Source organism: Hippopotamus amphibius, chromosome 10 (genome assembly GCF_030028045.1).
Source record: "Hippopotamus amphibius kiboko isolate mHipAmp2 chromosome 10, mHipAmp2.hap2, whole genome shotgun sequence".
In the NCBI taxonomy this organism is placed as follows: domain Eukaryota; kingdom Metazoa; phylum Chordata; class Mammalia; order Artiodactyla; family Hippopotamidae; genus Hippopotamus; species Hippopotamus amphibius.
The window spans coordinates 32,766,590-32,789,171 of NC_080195.1; the positions used below are offsets into that span (position 1 = coordinate 32,766,590).

Genomic DNA, 22,582 nt, shown 5'->3' on the forward strand with positions numbered 1-22,582 from the left:
CAATACAGCAAGATTCACATATGCATACAAGTATATAGGTGCACCTGGGAAATACTGTGGATTTGGCTCCAGACCACAGAAACAAAGTGAATATCGCAATAAAGCAAGTCACACGTATTTTCTTGTCTCCCCATGCATATAAAAGTTATGTTTACACTCTGGTCTATTAAGTTTTCAAAGCATTATTTTAAAAAAACAATGGACATATCTTAATTAAAAAATACTTTATTGCTAAAAAATACTAACCATTATCTGAGCCTTCAGCAAGTCACCATAACAGATCACCAGAACAAATGTAATAGTAATGAAAGTTTGAAATACTGCAAAAATTACCAAAATGTGACACAGAGACATGAAGTGAACAAATGCTATTGGAAAAATGGTGCTGATACACTTGCTCAACTCAAGAGTTACCTCAACCTTCAATTTGTAAAAAACAGTTATCTGTGAAGCACAGTAAAGTGAAGTGCAATAAAACAAGGTACGCCCCGTGTGTGTTATATATATAACATAGATACGCATGTGTATTTATCATGCATATTCTATAAACATGAACTGACTTTTTTAAAAAAGGACCTAGAATTTAGCCTAATCAAACATGAGTATTGACAACTCTTCAAAGCAACAACCAAAATTATCCTTGAACTTTATGCTTTAAAAACCACCGAGAGGGACTTCCTAGGTGGTGCAGTGGTTAAGAATCCGCCTGCCAATGCAGGGGACACGGGTTCAAGAGCAACTAAGCTCGTGTGGCACAACTACTGAGCCCATGTGCCAAAACCACTGAAGCCTGCGCGCCTAGAGCCCGTGCTCCACAAGAGAAGCCACTGCAATGGGAAGCCCACACACTACAACGAAGAGTAGCCCCTGCTCACCACAACTAGAGAAAGCCCGTGTGCAGCAACGAAGATCCAATGCAGCCAATAAAGAAATACATACATACATAACTTTATATAAAAAAATAACCGCTGAGAGATTACTAAAAGTCCCTTGTAAGAGCTCATGAAAACACAAACACACACTTACACACCCCCCACACACCCCTGCTAACAAAACTAAAAATATCAGAGGTTTTTGTTCACTTTTTATATAAATCCATTTAAGGAAGGAGCCTCTTTTACCACAACTCATTTGAGAACTCTCTCTGGTCTTTCTAACCATTCCCTTTTATAAAAGGCCAAGGGACTTTTCTCAGGTTTCATGCTGGAACACAGCCAGGTGAAACCTCACCTCTTCCCTGGACACCTCAAAACAAAAGACAAACATCTATTAGTTGGATAAACTGTGTTATGACACCAAGGAGTACTGAGGCTCTTCCAAAGGCAAAAATCAAAAAGAAAAATACAAGACAGGGTGTTAACACTTTTTCAAATCTCAAAACCAAAACAGAACTCTGCAAAAGGTTTTAAACACACTGTTCTTTAAACTTCATTCCAGAATCGTGTATCCTAATTCATAAAGTAGTATCTTTTAGCCTATCTTCACAGCTCCAAATAACAAAACTGGTATTACAGAAAATATCAGAATGACCAATATCAGAAACCAAATCTAACTTTCTGAGCCAAGGATCAAACAGGAAGCACAAAAGGCGAGGCCACGCACCTGCCGGGGCCCCGCCTGCTGCCTGGGAGTGTCCCCATCCGCTGCCCGGCTCTCCTCCAGGTGGATGCCCGACGTGAAAGCGGAGACCCAGCTCCAATACAGCTGTTTGCACATCGCTGCAACTACGAGGGTCTGTCTATGTAAAACCAGACTCACTCACAGCAGCCCTCCCCAGCCTTCACTGCCCTGGCCTCTCTGCACCGCGAAATGCGCGCAGCCGCAGGTCTCTACCACCTCCAGCTCCCTTGTGAAAGGAGCCTCTGAGCCAGTGCGTTTCCGTTTACTAAGGTTTAGAAGTTAACAAAGGCTCTGTGCAGTGAGGAAGTAACAGCTGCATCTACACCACTCATTAACCCAGTCCTTGCCAAAATCAAACTGTCAAATTTGAATTATGTTACCTTTGCTAAGTCATTGTATTTTAAAATTTCAGTCAAAATTTCATTAAACATGCAAACTTCCAAAGTAGCAGATGTCTAATCTAAGCACAAAATATTTCTTCAAACTTTTAACTCCGGTTCTGCCACTCTGTGCCCTCCTTCTCGTTTGAACATGCCAAAATCTTTAAAACATAACATGTATTCTGGGCCAGAATGGACTTTTTAATCTAAGAAAGTAAGGGAGGCACTAAATGAACTAGTAACTGGGCTAAACCAAAAGGAAACCTTAAATATGCCTGTTCTAGATAATGAAACTTTTATTACTAGCAATTTATGAGAAAAGATTTACTCTTCTGCAAAAACTCCACTTCTGTCAAATGATTAATGTAATTTCAGTTTCTGATATATATAGACCACTCTTGTACACAGAGACCCCCAAGTCTAGATTTGATACAGAATGAAAATTACAACTGAGGTAGATACAGCCCTGCTCCCTCCTGCTGCCGGACCTTCCCTTTCCATTCCCCGTGGGAAATGACATTTTGAGGTGGGAGTGGAGGGTAGGACTGTACCCTTAGTATCAGTGTAATAACGTGAAATGTGGGGAAGAAGATATTTCTTTCTGGTAGTTGAACATTTTCCCATAAAAACTATGATGAAAAATAATTCTGTTCATTAGGGATTAAAAATTACCTGATGAAAGAGACACGTAAGAATGAGCTCACGTGCTGCAAAGTGGAGAGAGCGTGACCTTAAGGAGTAGAGACTTAGCATGCGTGGGGCACCTACTGTGCAGACTCTGCGCCTTGCACTGTCATCTCATTTATTCCGCACAATCCATCCCTCAAAGGGGGAAACTACATGCCCGCTTTATAGATGGGGGGTGTGGAGGGAAACAAGGCTCAGAGAAGTTAAGAGGTAAAGAACTCCACGACAGGAATGTCAAGAGTGAAGCATAAAGACAGAAAAGAATCAACCGGGTACAAGGTGAGATAGAAAGTATGGGTAGCCCTCAACTGATTAATTTCTGAATTCCAAAAGTCTGTGTGTCAGTTTTTTTGTACTGGAGCTTAGTTTTCCAAAGAAATGAAGCTACATGTCCACAGCCTCTTATTCAAAACCCTTGGAATAGAATGTGCACTGGAAACCCAAATTTTTCTCATGTTAGGAAAGTATTACAGTACAGATAATGTATCTTAAATCAACAGCCTTAATAGGATTTGGGACAATACTCCATAATCAAATACACTGGTATTTCTTCAGCAAAGCATATGAATATTCACATTAAACCAGGTAAGCAGAGAATATATATAGTCTCAAGTCAGTTCAGATCATGTTTTGCCAACAACTGAATTAGGGTAAGATCTTACTATAAAATGAGTTATAATTTTTTTTTCATTCACTAAAGAAGATATACATATAGATGGCCAATATGCACATTAAAAGATGTTCAACATCACTAATCATCAGGGAAATGCAAATGTAAACCACAATGAGATACTACTTTACACCCAGTAGGATGGCTACTATTAAAAAAAAAAAAAAAACAGAAAATAAAAAAGCGAGCATGTGGAGAAATCAGAACCCTTGAGCACGGCTGGTGGGGATGTAAAATGGTACAGCCACTGTGGGAAAGTGTGGAAGTATGGCAGTTCCTCAAAAAATTAAACACAGAATTATCATATGAAATTATCATATGAACTAGCAAGTCCACTTCTGGGATTACAGCCCCGAGAGCTGAAAGCCAGGACTCAAACAGCTATTTGCACACCACATTCACTGCAGCATTATTCACAGCAGCCAAAAGGCGGAAGCAACCCAAGTGTCCACTGACAGTAAATGGATAAAAAGCTGTGGTATATACATGCGATGGAATACTACTTAGCTTTTAAAAAGGAAGAAAATTCTGACATGCAACAACATGGATGAACCCTGAAGATATTATGCTAAGTGAAATAAGGCTGACACAAAAGGACAAATACTTTTACGACTATACTTATGTGAGGTCTACCTAGAGTAGTTAAGTCCACAGACAGAAAGTAGATGGTGGTTGCCAGGGGCTGGAGGAGGGAGACGTGGGGACTTAGACTTTCCTTTTCTCCATATCCAGATTAGATTCCAAGGTCTTTTACTGTACCTCACTCATCTTTGCATATATCCTTAACTTCCTTGCTTTTCTCCTGATTCAACAAAATCCCAACTCTGGTTAAATTCAATTTTCCAACATAATCCAACTTATTACCCTCACATCTGAACGCTGTTAGTCTCAATTTGTAATTCATACCCACTAACCTCAATGGGCCCTTGATGCTTCCCTACTCCATTCTCTCTCCCATTCTTCTAGAAGATCATTTAATACTTTCTCTGGTCTCCTCAAGCCTCCAATACCATTACCCGTCTTCACGTTCAACCACTGCCTTTGCTTCTTAAGAAGCAATAGAAGGAGAGCTTCCGCAGCTTTCCACAGCCACATCTGTACGTCTACCCTGTGCCCACACACCCTGCCCTTCCTCAAGGCTGTGGCTGAAAGGTCTAGGCTCCCACCTGAGGCCAACGCCGCGACTGGCGCATTACATTACTTCCTCTCCTACCTACTCAAAAACATCGTTTCAACAACTTTCCCGTCTCTCTTTGCGTCATCAGGTTTCTCACCACAAGATCATTCCTATCAGCATATAAATGCTATTTTTCCTATATTAAAAAAAAAGTATACCTTCTTTTGCCCTTACATTTCCATCCAACTACTCTCTCTTTCTCTGCTCCCCTTCATTGCAAAATACCTCAAAAGAGCAGCCACATATTACTTCTATAACCAATTTCTCTTCTTCCATTCCTTCTCGACTCTGCTCCAATTATATCTTCACCCTCCCCCACCCTCATCACGTAAACTGCTTCTCAAGATCACCTCTCGGTTACTAAATCTGATGGTCAATTTTCAGTCCTTATTTTATTTGATCTATCTGCAGCATTTCTCATTCCTTCCTTCTGGAAACATCTTCACTTGGCTTCTAATGAACCACAATCGCCAAGGTCTTTTCCTTCTTCACTGGCCACTCCTTCTCCGCTTCTCCAAACTCTAAAAGCTAGAGACTTTTCCGGGACTCCTCAAAGCTCTTCTTTCTCCTTTGGTCATCGCATCTAGTCTCATTCCTCTAAATATCAGTAACTTGCTGACAAGTGCTAAATTTACATTTTCAGCCCAGACCTGTGCTTTGAACTCCAGACACACATATCCCACTCTCTACTTGTTACCTCCTCTCCTGAATGCCTACAGGAACCTCAAGTTTAACACGTCGAAAATACAATTCCTGACTTTCTTTTCCTCAAACCTGCTCCTCCTGTAGTCGCCGCCTCCATCTCAGTAAATGCAACTCCCTCCTCCGACTGTGCCCTGGAGGCATCCTTGACGCCTTGTTTTCATAACCATCCACCCCATCAGCAGGATTCCAATTCCTCCACTGCCACTAGGATCCAAACCACCATGTCTCTTACTCGGATAATCCTAACAGCCTCTTAAACGCTCCCTACTCTTGTATCCCGCCCCTGCGATCCTGTCAAAACCTATAACGGAGCATGTCACTCTTCTCAAAATCTTCCAAGGGTTCCTACCTCACTCAGAGTAAAAGCTATAATCCTTACAATGGCCTAGAAGACTCTACAAAATCTGGCCTCCCATTACCTTTCTGTCCTCTCATCTCCAAATTTCTATTCTCACTCATACTTACTCAGCTCTGAACACACTGGCCTTCTTGTATTTCCTTGACTGTACCAGGTACAAACCCCGATTCAGGGCCTTTGCATGTCTGCTCCCCTGCCCGGATGCTATCCCCTGCTACCCATGTGGTCCACTCCCTCACCTCGTTCAGAATTCTGCTAAATGTCAGACAGCCTCTAACCTAGCAATTTAAAACTGCACAAATTCATCCTTTCCCTCAGAATTCTCTCTCCCTCCCCTGCTTTACTCCATAACACTATGTAACACTACCACATGGTACACCATTTACTTTACCCCATCCCCACTACTAAACTCTTAGTTCCTGAGAATAAGGATTTTTTTTTTAAATCTGTTTTGGTCACTGTTGTATCTCTAGTGCCTGGCATATGGTAACCAGTACTCAGTAATATTTACTGTTAAACGAATGTTCTCTATGTTAACAACTTCAGCTATCACCCATGTAGTTTCAGCTGCCACCTGTATGCTGATAACCTGGCAAATCTCTTACCCAAAGCCCTCCTGATCTCCACATCCACACACCACAGTCTAGATCTCACACAAGCCCCAATTTATGTCAGCATGGCCAGGAGAGACCATCCAAAAACACTCCCCTTCCCACATGTAGTATCATCATCTGCTCAAAAGAGAAGAACACTGAAACCTATCTGGTTCTGCCCTTTCCTTTAACCCCAACTCCCAACTCACCACTCTCTCTTTTCCATGCTATCCTAAATCCTTCCCACAACCTCTGCCTGCTGTACCCCTCCACCTTCATCCAGACCCTAGTAACCTATCACCCTGGCCACTGTGAGCACTGACTGGCAGCTGTCCTGTGCAGGGCTTCTTCAAGCCATCATGCACTGCATCACCAGAGCTGAACTTCTAAACACAAAAACAAGCACGCCACCCTCTTTAAAACAAGTTCTTCAGGAGCTCCTCAAGAGCTATTCACCTACTTTAAAGAACTACTGTAACTAAAAAATAAAGTACAGAATCCTTAACGTGGACCATAGGATCTTTGCAGTCTGGTCTGTACTCACCTTTCCAACCTCATCTTTTTCTTGAACTCCGGCCAAAAAAATTACACGCAGCTCCAAGTGCCCAGTAAGCCTTCTAACACCCAAACTGTTCCATGCGAAATGCCTTCCTCCTCTTATCCAGCAGTCAATTCTTTCTCATTCTTTCAACACCTTGCTCAAACCCCGCCTCCTCTATGAGCAGGACCCTAACAGCCCTAGGCTGATGCTCCGCTGTCACTCTCACTGCATCTGATGCACGATACGCTACAGGCAGCGGTCAAGAACTAAGGATTTGAAGCCAGGTGCCCAGGTTCAAATGCTGATCCCAACACTGAATAACTATATAATTCTACGTATGATAATCCTTCAAAGGCTTCAGTTTCTTCATGTGTAGAATGGGAGCAAGTAATAACAAGGTTTCGTTAAATGCAAAAACCTGATATATGATGCTGAATGTAGCACCTGGAACATAATAAAAGACTACCTATTACTAACCACAAGGCTTTAATTATTGGTTTCTAAATGTCTCCTCACGTGGAGGGCAGAGACACATCTTCTATGTATCTATGTATTTCTAGCACCTGCCACTAAGACAGCTAGCAGAGACTCACATTTATCTAGTGCTCACAACGTGAATGACACGCTAAGTGCTTTGCAAATATCAGTTCATTTAATCCTTTCAACAAACCTATTAAGTAACTTGGTTGACCAAGGTCACTCAGCAGAGACAGGATTTGAACCTGTGCAGGCTGTCTCTAATACCTAGGCTCTTAACCACTATCTCAATGAATACTCAGTAAAATTTTGCTAAATTGTCAAATGAATGAACTCAAAATACATCTAAACTGCCTTTACTATGTGACTCATAATTAATGGGTAAATGCCTTGAGACACTAAAACAGCTCTCTGCTCCCCTTCCTAATTTCACAGTAGCAAGGAGTCCACTCCAGCATCAAAAAAGCAGTCACGGGGGTACCTGCAAACCCCAGTACACTAAACTAACGTCCTCTCACCAGCTTTCAAAGCCCTCTAAGATACAGCCCTACATCAGTAATTCAATATTTCTTATCATTGCCCAACAACGTTCCACTCGGTTTTACCTCTCAAACTAAACTACAGGCAGCCCTTGCCCTGCATGATGCCATGGTAACTGAAACTTACGCACACTACAACTGAGATCCAAGCAGTCACTCCAGAGTGTTCAAGGCCTGACACAGCACTGATCCGCACACATACCCATCAGCACGGTGCCACACAAAGCAAGGCCTGCCCATGCTGTAACACCTTCACAGGCAGCTACTGTGTTTCTACATCATCTCCACAGTAGGCCCGGCACACAGTAGGCCCTCAGATATCTGCTGACCTGGTGGACCGACAATCACAATGTCTCCTGTATGCACACCATATATGTACCGTATTCCTCGAGGCTGAAGTTCATATTGTTTACTCTCCCTGGTAAGCCCTCATTCTCTTCACTTACCTAAATCCTGCCTCTTCTGTGAGCATCTCACATCATACCAGTTCTTACTAAACCTAGTATACTGTGCACGTACAGAACAGTCCAAACCATTTAATACAGCAACAAATTATATCCACTGGTACTCTGTGCCGCTGCTGGCGTTTATCTTTCCGTGTACCCTTCCCTACTTACATTCAGTACAGGCCTTGTGATTCTGACGCCTCCATAACATTATTTACAGGGTAATGCAGGATGTTTCTGTGATCAGGGGCACAGAACTGGAAGTCACACAGGCCCCAGCTCTATCCCACCTCTGCCATTACTAGTTACGTAGTTTCAGGAAAGTCACTCAGCTAAAAGTCTCAGCTTCCTCGTGTGTAAAATAGGGCTTCCTTTCCAACCTCAGCCCAGCAGGACGGCTCCTGCAAAGAAGGGAGGCGAGAAGACGGGCCAGTCCGCCATCAATGAGGTGGTGACCAGAAAACATGCTACCAACATTCACAAGCGCATCCATGGAGTGGGTTTCAAGAAGCGTGCCCCTCAGGCGCTCAAAGAAATCCAGAAATTTGCCATGAAGGAGGTGGGGACTCCAGATGTGCGCGTGGACCCCCAGCTCAACAAAGCTGTTGGGCCAGAGGAATAAGGATGTCCCATACCATATCCAGGTACGGTTGTCCAGAGAACACAATGAAGATGAGGATTCACCACACAAGCTCTATACGGTGGCTACCTGTGTACCTGTCACCACTCTCAAAAATCTACAGAGAGTTAACGTGGATGAGAACTAACTGCTTAAAGTTACAGAACCGCCTTTGCATCTTGACTCTTCTATTCCAGCTGTAGCGAATAGTCTTGTATATCTTAAACCAGTTCTCAGTTATCATTTGAAGAGTGTTTCCTAAAAACCATGCCTGGGCCCCTTCTCCCCATTCCCTGGAGTTTTCAGAATGTTTGAACAGGGCCTAGGCAGGTTAAGGTGGTTTTAAAGTATATCCTGGCTTGAGAATGACTGTTTAGGTAGCTGGGGCATCATGGGTATAATGTTAATGCTTTTACACGCATGTTTTGTTAATTCTAAGATAAACATTTTCCCAGGAAATAATTAATTAGTTAATTAACTAACTTAATAGGGATAACAATCCTTACCTCACAGGCTAAAGAGAGTTGTTGAATCTAGTTTATTCCATCTCTAATCAACTGTTCAATTCTTTATGCCAAGAAGAAAATTAACAATCCACACAGATTTCAAAAATGCTGTTAACTTTCTAGGACCACACCAAAAACAATCAAATCCTTCGAAATCAGAAAGCACTAAAATTACTATGGAACTATAATGTGCTATTTAGTGATATTTTATGTAAAAATCACTCTATCAATATATATTTCAAGGAACTGTTATGCTCGTCAATGTAGTGAGCTGAATACAAATGCTTCTTTCTGGTGATGGATGTTTTAAGAAAAACCATTTCTTCCAAGTTCACAAGACCACGGCTGAACCATAATTCCAAACGAAAGCCTATACTACTAATTTCTTACGCTTCTGTTTTTCTTTTTAGAGGTGGCTCTATTTTATAGAAGTGTTCACTGAGTAGCTAGCAATGATGGAACACAGTTCTGGGCAAACTACTTCCTTCTCCTGAAATTAAAAAAAAGAAACAAAACAAAACCAAAACCAATTAATATATGACCCTTTTCTGAAGGGGGAAAAATAAACAAAACAAAACCTTGCTAACACTTCAATCATGCTTGACTTAATCAGATAATAAACCACACGAAGCTTGACTGCTCAAGGTCACCACTATGAGCCTTCACTACGGATCTGCGTGTGTGAGAACCTTTCCTACTAGATGAGAAAGGCTCTATGAGAACAAAAACGATGCCTCACTCACAGCCCCTGCACCTAGCATGGTTTCTAGAACAAAGTATGTACTTAACAAATGACGGGTTGTTGGTTGGATGGATTCCAGTATTAACTCCTTTACAATATCATTTATCTCTTATGAAGATTGCCCAAGACCCTGTAATAGAGTGGTCCCCAGCCTTTCTAGCACCCGGGTCCAGTTTCATGGAAGCCAATTTTTCCACGGGTGGGGCTGGGGGGGATGGTTCAGGCCACGATGGGAGCAATGGGAGCGGCAGATGAATCTTCGCTTGCTCACCCACCGCTCTCCTGCTGCTGTGCAGCCTGGTTCCTAACAGGCCACAGACCAGTAACGGTCCACGGCCCGGGAGATTGGTGACCCCTGCTGTACTAAAACCTTCCTGCAAAATTTGAGGAACAATGGTTGAGGCAGTTTCTACTAAAGCATATCTAGGCTCTCAAAAATGACTTTGTATGTTATCTTCATGAATGCTTTTATTTTTAAAAACATCATCTAATCTAATCATTAATGACTTTCCCCACTGGCTTCAACCCACTTTCTCTATCACATTAGGTCAGAGAACCTGGGAGTTGTCCCTGACAACCTCTTGCTCCTTTAAACTACACATCAAATTTACCACCAAGTTCTGCTGACTCCATCTCTGAAATGCATTCTAAATCCATCCACTCCTCTCCCATTTCCACTGCCAGGTGTCTAGTCTAAGCCACCATCTTCTTCCATCTGGATCATTGAAAAAGCCTCTGAATTGGTTTCCCTGCTTTCACTCTTGCCTGATTCCAACCCATTCCTCAGAGTGGCCAAAAAAAAAAAAAAATTTAATGCAAATCTGATCTTTCTATTTCCTTGCTAAAATCATTCAATGATCAAAGAAGATGTGGTATGTACAAACACACACACACACACAATGGAATAGTACTCATCCATAAAAAAGAATGAAACAATGCCATTTGCCACAACCTGGATAGACCTAGAGATTATCATACTGAGTGAAGTCAGACAGAGAAAGACAAATATCATACGATATCACTTACATGTAGAATCTAAAAAAAAATGATACAAATGAACTTTTTTAAAAAATAGAAATAGACTCACAAACATAGAAAACAAACTTATGGTTACCAAAGGTGAAAGGGACAGGGAGGGATAAATTAGGAGTTTGGGATTAACAGATACACACGAGTATATTTATAAAAGAGATAAACAACAAGGACCTACTGTATAGCACAAGGAATTATATTCAATATCTTATAAAAACCACAATGGAAAAGAATTTTTTTAAAAAAATCGTTCAATGGTTTCCCACTCAACTACAATAAAAACCCTAATCCTAATTTACGTCCTCAGCTTCTCTCTCCAGCTTCATCTTCTGTGACTTTTATTCACTGTACTCTCGTTATACTGGCCTTCTTTCAGTTTCTCAAATTTACTAAGTTCTTTTATGCCTCAAGACGTTTACACAGGCAGTCCCCTATTTCTGGAACATTCTTAGCAGTAGCTCTTTGCCTTGCTGACTTTCTACACCTCTTTTAGGTCCCTGTGTAAATTATCACTGCCCTAAAAGAGGAATCCCAGCAACCAGGACTAGCAAGTGTCTACTACAGCCTCTCACTGCATTCTCATTCTCTTCCTATTACTTCTCAGTCTGCAATAACAGATTTATTTGTATGATTGTTTACTATCTGTCTCACTCATGAGACTGAATGTTTCATGAAGGCAGAGTCTATGAGTTTTTGTTCACCCCACAGCTCTAATTCCGTGCCAGGCACATGAATTCTAAATGAATGACCCTCATGGAGAAATATCACCATCATCAGAATTTCAGTACACTGCCAGTGAAAATAAGCACTGATTAAAATTCAAATATCCAGCCATCTACTTCCTTGGTGCCGGATACATACAAGGGCAATCACGAGTTTAATAAAATGCTGGAAGAAACACACAATTAGCCAGGTTATTGTCAATACAAATTTACATTGTCTCCACTGGGCCTCAGCAAGGCTCAGCATCCCTTTTAACTCTCCTGAAGTCATCGTTCTCCTTCACACGCCTATTATTCCAACTCCTGGTCCATTTCTCCCAGTAGAAAATTTCATTTAAATATCCATTCATTAAACGAATATTTACTGAGCCTTTACTCTATTCCAAGTACTTGGTATAAAGCAGTGACCAAAAAGAAAGTGCCTATTCTCAAGGCACTTACATTCCAGAAATAAACATTTACATTCAGGAAGCGATAAGTACCATGCAGGACAAGCAAGCAGGCAGGGGGATGCAGAGTCATACAGGGGGGTAAATGTAGGCTATTTCAGTGGGATTTAGGAAGGGCCCCTCTGACGGGTGACAGAAGCAGAGACCTAACAGAGTGAGCAGCGAGCCAACTAGACGTCTGGACCAGAGGAAGGACAATCCAGACAGGGAGCAGTAAGTGCAAAGGCTCCAAGGCAGGGTGTGCCTGTGTGTCTGAGGAAGAGGAGGAGCCTGTGGCTGGAGCAGAGGGAACAAGGGCAAGAGTGGGAGAACAAGATGGAAGAGGGAGGCAGCCACAAGGTCACAGTGGGTCTTCTTATTTTTTTTCCAGATCTTTATTAGAATACAATTGCTTTACAATGTTGTGTTAGTTTCTGCTGTACAACAAAGTGAATCAGCTGTATTCACACATATACCCCCATATCTCCTCCCTCTTGGGCCTCACCTCCCACCCTCCCTATCCCACCCCTCTAGGTTGTCACTAAGCATCCAGTTGATCTCCCTGTGTTATGTGGCAGCTTCACAGTGGGTCTTTTTAAACATCCTAAGCAAGACTGAAAGATACTGGAGGTTTTCTGAACAGAGGAGTAGTATGTTTGAAAACATTTACTCTGGCCCCTGTGTAAAGAATACAGACTAGAGACTGGGGTGAGGAACAGGAGTGGAAACAAGCAGGTGAGTCCAGAGACATTACAACAGCCTAAGCAAGAGATGGCGGCAGCTTAGGCAAAGACAGAAGGTGGAAGGGGAGAGAAGTCGTCACATTCTGGATATTTTCTGAAGGTAGAACCAACAGGATTTGCTGATGAACTGAATATATACAGAATATGAGATAGAAAAAAATCAAGGATGACCCCTCTTTGGGCCTGAGCAAGTAAAAGAACAGAACTACTACACTAAAAGGAACAGGGATTCTTAACAGAAATGGCTAAATCTACTAGAGAAATAGCTGAATCTACAGCGAGAACAACAAGAGCCTACGATATATTGCTACGACCAAATGGAAATATAACTATGCACTGTACAAAAATTGAATCATTTTCTTGTACACTTGAAACTAATATTATATGTCAATTATAACTCAACTTTAAAAATTACCAAAGAACAGAATAAATTGGAAAAGTAACACACATACCAAAAAAAACCAAAGTTAAAGGTGAGGTAGAGATTAAAATTACAATAAATGTTCTCAGTCTCTGTGGGGGAAAAAAATGACAGAGACATGTCAGAAGGATGCAAGGGCTGGTTTGAAGATCCCCCTGCCCAAATCTCGAACAATTTTATCATCAAAATAAATACCAATAGCAACAAATGATAAGATAACTTGTAAAATAAGAATCTACAAGTCAAGTCCCTCCCATCAGGAAGCACACAGGAGGCTCCTAGATAGCTTCCTCCACAAGAGGGCAGACAGCAGTATCAAGCAGTATCAGTAGTATTTCGTCTTGTGGAACTGAAAACCACAGCCACAGAAAGATAGAGAAAATGAAAAAGCAGAGGACTTTGTACCAGATGAAGGGACAGGATAAAACACCAGAAAAACAACTAAATGAAGAGGAGATAGGCACCCTTCCAGAAAAAGAATTCAGAATAATGATAGTGAAGATGATCCAGGACTTTGAAAAAAGACTGGATGTAAAGATTGAAAAGTTTACCAAAGACCTAGAAGAATTAAAGAGCAAACAAAGAGAGATATGCAACACAATAACGGAAATGAAAAATACACTAGAAGGAACCAACAGCAGATTAATGGAGGCAGAAGGGCGAATAAGTGACCTGGAAGAAAGAATGGTGATCATCACTGATGCAGAAAAGAATAAAGAAGAAAGAATGAAAAGAACTGAAGACAGCCTAAGAGACCTCTGGGACAATGTTAAACGCACCAACATTCACATTATAGGGGTCCCAGAAGGAGAAGAGAGAGAGAAAGGACCTGAGAAAATACTGGAAGAGATTATAGTTGAAAACTTCCCTAACATGGGAAAGGAAATAGCTCCCCAAGTCCAGGAAGCACAGAGAGTCCCAGGCAGGATAAATTCGAGGAGAAACACGCCAAGACATATATTAGTCAAGTTGACAAAAATCAAAGACAGAGAAATGTTATTAAAAGCAACAAGGGAAAAACAACAAATAACATACAAGGGAACTCCCATAAGGTTAACAGCTGATTTCTCAGCAGAAACTCTGCAAGCCAGAAGGGAGTGGCATGATATATTTCAAGTGATGAAAGGGAAGAACCTACAACCAAGAATACTCTACCCAGCAAGGATCTCATCCAAATTCGATGGAGAAATCAAAAGTTTTACAGACAAGCAACAGCTAAGAGCATTCAGCACCACCAAACCAGCCCTACAACAAATGCTAAAGGAACGTCTCTAAGCGGGAAACATAAGAGAAGAAAAGCACCTACAAAAACAACAACAAAACAATTAAGAAAATGGTAATAGGAACATACATCTCAATAATTACCTTGAATGTAAATGGACTAAATGCACCAACCAGAAGACACAGACTGGCTGAATGGATACAAAATCAAGACCCATACATATGCTGTCTACAAGAGACCCACTTCAGACCTAGGGACACATACAGACGGAAAGTGAGGGGGTGGAAAGAGACATTCCATGCAAATGAAAATCAAAAGAAAGCTGGAGTAGCAATATTCATATCAGACAAAAAACAGACTTTAAAATAAAAAATGTTACAAGAGACAAGAAAGGACATTACATGAAGATCAAGGGATCAATCCAAGAAGAGGAGATAACAATTATAAATATATATGCACCCAATATAGGAGCACCTCCATACATAAGGCAAATGCTAACAACTATGAAAGAGGAAATGCAAGGCAGAAATAGAGACACAGATGTAGAGAACAAACACATGGACACCAAGTGGGGAAAGTGGGGAGGGTTGGGGGGGAATGAATTGGGAGACTGGGACACCAAACTGTACACTCTAAATGTATGCTGTTTATTGTCTGTTAATTGTATCTCAATAAAAGTTCTTAAAAAAAAAAAGAATCTACAAGTCATAGACAGACAGATGATTGAATGGATGGATGATTGGATGGATGGATGGATGGATGGACGGACGGACGGACAGGTAGGTAGGTAGGTAGGTAGGTAGGTAGGTAGGTAGGAAGGAAGAAGGAAAAGCTCTTCCTTACAGTAGTATGCCAATTAATAAACAGAAAATAAATGAGGGAATTAGAAAATCATCTAATTCCATCTAAAGCAACCAACAAGGTCTAGTAGGTAAAATTTGATGGAAAAAACAGGATAGTTACATAAAGTGTATTCCCACAAGATACTTAATTCCAGAGGGCAAAATGATTTCACAAAGAAGAAACAAGGCACGATACCACTGTAACCAAGTGATCAAGTGAACATCACTTGTAATATGAACACCTACTACGTGCCTCCTGGTATGACACACTGATGAGCACACGTCACCTCTGTGGACATTCTATACAATAAATGACCTGCACACATCAAAAATGTCGAGGGCATGAAAGATAAAGACTGAGAACCTGTTCCAGGTTAAAGGAGACACAACAAGTAAATGAAACACATGATCCCAGACTGGAGAGTAGACCAGGACAAGGTTTTTTTCCTTTTGCTATATAAAGAACATCAGTGGTACAGCTGGCAAAATGTGAATACAATCTCCAGTTTAGATAACATGCTTCATTGGTGTTAGATTGCTGATTTGATGACTGTACTGTGGTCTCGTATAAGAATGTCCTTGTTTTTAGGAAATACACACAAATAAGTAGGAGTTTTAGAAAGCATTAGCATATGTCTACAACTTATTCAGGAAAAAAACATTCTTAAAAAGTGAAGAACTAACTACTCTCTCCTTTGAATTCCCACTGAACACCATGTAAATTTCTACCACAGTACCTATAATACTTTCTTACTGATGGTCAGCAAAAGAATATGCCTTCAGAGGTTAAGCAACCTGCCTGAAGTAGAAGTTAGTAAATGACAGACCAAGGCTTGAACCCAGATCCACCTGACTCAAAGCCAATACCTGGTTAAATCATAAGACGGTGAAATGCCAAGTCAATGTGTGCTGAATATTTATACTGCTATTTTTACTTTACAAAAATACCCTACATGGACACTCTATTCACTAATGGGTCTCTTAATCCAAAAAGTTTCACCTACACAACAGGAATCCCCACGTCCGCCTCATAAACTCTTAGTTCCAAGATAAGAGACAGAACTCAACTTGGCTTACACAGCGCGTTGGTGGCAAAAGAGGAAAAGACAAAAGATACACACAATCCAAAAGAGCCTCTATGTCTACCCCTGCACTTTTCCGATCTTTCCTCCTGCCATCATCTACACCCTATGTTCCTCACATTTTCCCCCATTTTGAAATCTTTGCACTTCCATTCCTTCTAATTATATGGGACCCCATTCCTTGTCGCCCTGATAAACTCCTATACACTCTTAAGACCAGCTCAAGTAGCATTTCCCATCAATGAATCTCCCTCCGACCTCCCCAGACAGAAGTACGTGCTTGCCTCCTATACTCCCCAAAGTTCGTGCGTCCTGTAAGGAAGCTTCCACATTAAGGAAACTATCTGTTTACAAGTCTCTCCTGGCTGGAGAAGGAACCCGTCATTTACTGTGGCATCTCCAGCATCCGGCACATAACTAGGTTCTGTGTCTTTACAGCTGGATCTTGCTACGTGTCAACAAAGGATTAGGCAGAAGCATCTAATAAACATTTCCTGAATTAATACATGTGTTTTATCACTTGAGAGAGGCTTGGTTTTTGTTTGTTAGTCAAATCCTAAACTCTTCTCCATACGTAAGACAGAAAATAAATAAACCAAGCTCCTTTGATACTGGTAGTCAAAGCAATGTTATGGGTTTGAAAAGAACACCTTAACCAGCAAGCTATGTACACGCACAAACCACATCTATTTGCAGATCAGATGGATAAATAAATCGCTATTACTGCTTTGCCCACAATATAATGAATCCTCTTGTTTCTCATCCATGAAAAAACTGTTTGATTGTCCAACCTGAATATTCAACTTTACCTGCAGTGCTTGTTCTTGGATATCACGAAATAATTCCATATCTTTCTCAGTCATGATTTCCTGGCTCCCAAAAAGCCGCTCCTCACTTTCTTGTTTGCCATCCCAGCCATCCTGATTGTCTGCACATTAAGAAAGGGCTCACATGTTATTAACACTATCTTTAGTTTAGTACATGAACTAGAACAAATTTCAAAAGTCTTAATATCATTTATGTAAAAGAGAAGAGGATAACACTAAACTGACTCCCAGAAAGATACCAGTCAATGAAGAATATGTACACATTATAACTGCCTTATAATGAAAACCCTAAATTGACTTAAAGCTTCTTAAAAATATTACGTAAATTTAAACTTCATTAAAAGACACTATTTCAGTATATACATATACACATATAAAAGCGGAACAGGAAAAAGGTCTAAGGAGTATGAAGTCTATTTTGATATAACATGAATATAAAGCTTTTAACATGAGTTTAACATGTCAACATGCGAATACTGCTTTTTCATTCTTTGGTAGTATGGAAGAATTTTATGTGTTAGCAAGACAATTTTCATTGCTTTAGAGTGAAACAGGGAAATTTTGCTCCTTTTAAAATTTTCAATGATTCTGCGATCTTCCTAAGGCCAACACATTCCTATCTCAACAAAAAGATATATTTCAAATAGTTACTGTGATGCCAACTACCACCAACTCCCTCACATTTGGGTACCCTCTTAGAGCACAAACTCCAAAGCCTGAGGATCACAAATGGTAATCCTCTGGGTAAGTATGAGAAATTATAATAAGCATCCACTACAAGATGCACCTTCCTCAAATGGGTAAAGAAATGAGTGAAAGGAATAAGTACGGGGGGATTAAGTAGATCATTATTTTTTGCATGTGAAGATGACACTGATGTAGTCTCACTTCCTCTCTGTATGAGTGTGGCTGAAGAGATCCATTAATAACAGACAGTTTTTCAGAAAATCGACTGCACATACAGTTACTCATTTAGTGGAAGAAGAAAAAGGGCAAGAACTCACTCTTGTCAATATTCCTAAACTGAAAATACGTATATAATCTGAAGATACTGTGTGCCTTTAATGCCCCCTAGTGCACGACACAGACAGTTGCAGGCACAGAGCTAGCACAGCACTCCATAGCATTAAACTCTACAATTCATAAGGAAAATGACAGAGCCAATCAAAGCAAAAGCTCACACCCATGCCTAAAGTTAATATTGGTTCTCCATATACTTTATACATCTGCTCTAATAATTTTTATATCTAACACTTTCCAGTAGCTTCTAATAAAATCCACCTCCAGTAAAGTGGTTAATTCAAAAAAGTCTTTTATCATGATCTGCTTTGCGAGATCCTTTCCTAAGTCCAACCTAAATGGCTTGCATGTTTTCTTAGATAAATGTACTCAGAGTGGAGCTTATCTACAGTCTACATGGCTGATAAAGACATGAAAAGTACTCAAATGCTTAAGCTGTAATTAGTTGACTGCCACTCAGGTGAAAAGCCAATCAATACAGCATAAAAGGGGGGACCTGACAAGGATGAGGATTTTCTCTCCTGCAGTGGACCAGGCGGTCATCTCTACAAGCAGAAATGACGAAGTGGCGAATACCACCACCAACGGGACATTCAGGGGAAGGAAATCAAAGTCAAGAAAGTCTCCTGCAGCACATGAGACACTTCAGGTTTGGTCCTGTGATCCAACAGTCCACTCTCCTTCCCCTGCTTTCCTCAGAGTCCTCTCTATTTTCTTCACAACATTAGCTCTCTCAACTCGATGAGACCAGCTCTAATTATTTGGACAGCTCATCAAAATTTTCTCCTCTGACTTGAATTATCTGCTATACTTTTAACTCTTCTCCACAGATGTTTTCTACTTCGAAAACTAGGGAACCTAGCCTGATACATAAGCAAATGGTCTGAAGCTGTGGTTCTCTTTCTCTCTCTTTTTAAGTATAATCCATGAAAACTTACAACTGTATTTGCCAAGATCTGAAGTAGAAAAATAATGACCCTATTGTATTTGCATATAATTTGGTCTTTTACTTATGCTCAGATCAACAGCATTTTATGTACCCATACTCTCTGCAGTTTCCTTCCAGGAATAAAGTAAGCATCATGATGTTCACCACACGATTTATCCTGTAACTTATGAAATATAAAGTTACCCTGGAATCCAGGTTATACCCCAAATTTCTGTAGGCAGATTCTTTGTGGTTCCACCCCAAAAGTATCTTCTTTTGTCTAAAACTCCTACTTGTCTATCCGCCAACTTCATCTCTAGCCCCTAAATTCCTGCCCATAGTGACCACCTGAGTGTTACCTATCTTTAACATGTTCTTAAATTCCAAGACCCATTTTTAATAATCAAATATAAATCTACTCCAAACAGCCAGTGTTATTCCAAATAATACACTCTGAAATACTTTTTGTTCTAAGTGAACAAAGGTTTACCTGTGGGCCACTCTGAAGTGCTCGCCTTCCTGCTGCCCTTTTTCCTGACTCTGTATTGCTCAGAGTAGTCTACCACTTCCCCGCGGGGCTTCCGCCCATCAGGGGACGGGGTAAAGAATTTGGTAAGGCCATCGATGAGCCCTTTGGTTTTCTTATTGAGCTTCAAGGGGACACTGCCGTCTCTGCAGAAGTCCAAGCCATCTATGTGCTCTAGGTATCCTTCTTCTGATGATGATGCTGACTGGCTGGAGAGAGTGATTTTTCGTTTCCGACCCCTTCCAGGGCCTGTTCGAACTTTGCTGAAGGGACCTTTTGACCTAAAGAATCAAACAGGGAAAAGAGAAACTATTAAAAAGAAATCTTTGTAAGGTTTCTATTTAATATATAACACATAGTAAATAACCTACAACTATATTTTTTAAATCTAGATTGTCAAGAATACACCTTAAACTGTAAATATTAAATGATTAAGAAGTAATATTATTAGGAACATCTATTTCTGGGAAGACTATTCATTTTATAGTGAAAAGAATCCTAGGCCAGGAGTCAGAGGGAATATCTGAGTCATAATTCTGCCACTTACTAGCTGCACATCTTGGACAAATCATATTGTCTCTAAACAACAGTGTCTTCATCTAAACAACAAAGAGCTCTACCAGAGAAAAACTAAGACCCTTCCAGGTATGAAGTCCTAGGATCTCTGCACCAACTCAGAGTTATACTCTTACCTCTAAAGATAAAGATGGGTTACTCTCTGCAAGTCAGCAATCAAAAGATCTTTTTATAGGAAAATTAAAGCTTGATTTAAGCTTTATAATATGAACTACAATACTGGTTTCTGTGTATTTCTAGCTGCTAATGTCCATTCACTTCAGATATATCACCTTCAAGGCAGTCTTTAAGGGTAGAAAAGGTGGGTAAATTTTGTGAGAGACTGACAGGCCTAAAGATAGTTTATATATATCATCAAAGGTGAATTACTGTAGAGATATTCCAAAAAAAAGACAAATTAGCTACTGAAGCTTGCCTCACCTCCTCCAGCCCTAGCCCAGTTTTCTAGTCCACAAGAGATAATTATATCCTTGATTTCTGCTAATAGATGAAAATTCACATTATTTTACCACAGGACATAGAAATAGGACTTAGCTATGACCTCAATAGGGGAATCTATCCAACAATTTGTACATATAACAGAAATAAACTATTACGATTACACCAAGAGAAGAATCTGTGAAATGCTTCAGTAACAATTTTTTCTTCATTGTTTTTCAGGTAAAAGAAGCAATCTAAGGTAACAGTTAAGAGCCAGACTTTGGTGCCAGCCTACGGGGGTTTTAATTCTCAGTTCAACACTTACTATAAACTATGCAAGTTAATTGCGCTATGATGTAGTCTCTTCCTTTGAAAAATGAGAGTACCAACAGTACCTACTTCACTGGGCTGTTGGGAGAATTAAATGAGGTAACACACGTAAAGCACTTAGAACAGTGAGTGCCAAGGCACTTTATTAAGAGCTCAGTAAGAGTTAGCCATTATTATTACATAAACGTGCCAGTTGTAACAAGTGAATATTCTTTTCATAAAGCAAACAAGTGAATCCTGCACTATAGAGAAGACCCTATCCTCTTCTCCCCTCACCTTGCCACAAGTACAACTTACACCGTGTTTTGTTTCTTTAACCTGTTTTTTGGACGTCCTATTGGATTAGCATAGCGCCGTTTTATCTGTGCCGCCTTCTTCTGCAGAAGTTTTCGTCCTTTTTTCCTAGGTCGACATATCTGACATATCCACATGCCTATAAAGAAAAAAATTCCACATAAAAGCACAACAGACATAAATTCACTGAAAGAGTTCAGATACACTAAGCCAGGAGTTCTTATCCTCTTTCAGGTCAAGGACTCTCATTTGACAATTTGATAAAAGCCCCCCAGAAAAATAAACATGAAAACATATACACACAAAATTCTACAAACAACTGGAAGAGACCCACAAATATCCTTAAGGCCACACATGGCTGAAGTCCACTTTATACCCAGCACCCACATACGGGTTTCTAATTACTGTTCTGCAGAAAGAACAGTAATTAGAAGCCAGGTTCCCATAGAGGAATGGCTGACTCCAGAACTGGAGCTGGGAAAATACAAGACAGCCTGGAGCAGCTTGTGGTGCCAGGAAATAAAGAAGTGCTCAACAGATGATGAAGGCACGTCACAAGGACCCAGGAGCCAACCTGAAGGAGCTCCCAGTAGCCAAGTCTGGGTGAATGCAAGGAAAAAAGTAATAATCAGAGCAATGGACTATAACCCATAGAACAAAATAAATAACCCTGAGTCCACGATGACTCAAATAGTTGAATAAATACATAAATGGGAGAAAGGGGTCACTCTTTCTTATAGCAGAATTCCAGTTAATAAATGTAGAAGAAATGATGGCAATAGAAAAATCATCACTATGTAGACAAACACCACAGTGAAAAGTGGTGCGTGCACACATCAATGACTGATGCTAAAGGAGATGCAAAGTAGAGAAAGAGTAAGTCTAAGGTGTGTGTCAAGTTTCTCCACGTAATCAAGTGGCCCAAGTTAACACCACTAGTAATAAGACACACACTGTAATACACCCCCGTCACGATACACTAAGAGGCCACCACATCACTTCTGTTTCTGGTCAAACTGCATAGGCTCTATCTAATCATGATAAAGCAAGAGACAAACCCAAAATGAAGGACTTTCTACAAAATACGTGGCCAGTACTCTTCAAAAGGG

At 40.5% G+C, this 22,582-nt stretch overlaps 1 protein-coding gene and 1 pseudogene across 1 annotated transcript in view; one reads left to right on the forward strand and one right to left on the reverse strand.

Moving 5' to 3' along the window:
- KAT6A (lysine acetyltransferase 6A) overlaps nt 1-22,582 on the reverse strand; it is a 113,752-nt gene that overhangs the window by 29,149 nt on the left and 62,021 nt on the right. Inside the window, exons 6-8 of the mRNA XM_057696940.1 lie at nt 21,477-21,612; nt 19,818-20,134; nt 17,362-17,480 (exon numbers count right to left, since the gene is read on the reverse strand). Coding sequence (XP_057552923.1) covers nt 17,362-17,480; nt 19,818-20,134; nt 21,477-21,612 — 572 coding nt within the window. The remainder of the gene's footprint in view (nt 1-17,361; nt 17,481-19,817; nt 20,135-21,476; nt 21,613-22,582) is intronic.
- LOC130830448 (60S ribosomal protein L31-like) lies at nt 1,810-8,960 on the forward strand (annotated as a pseudogene).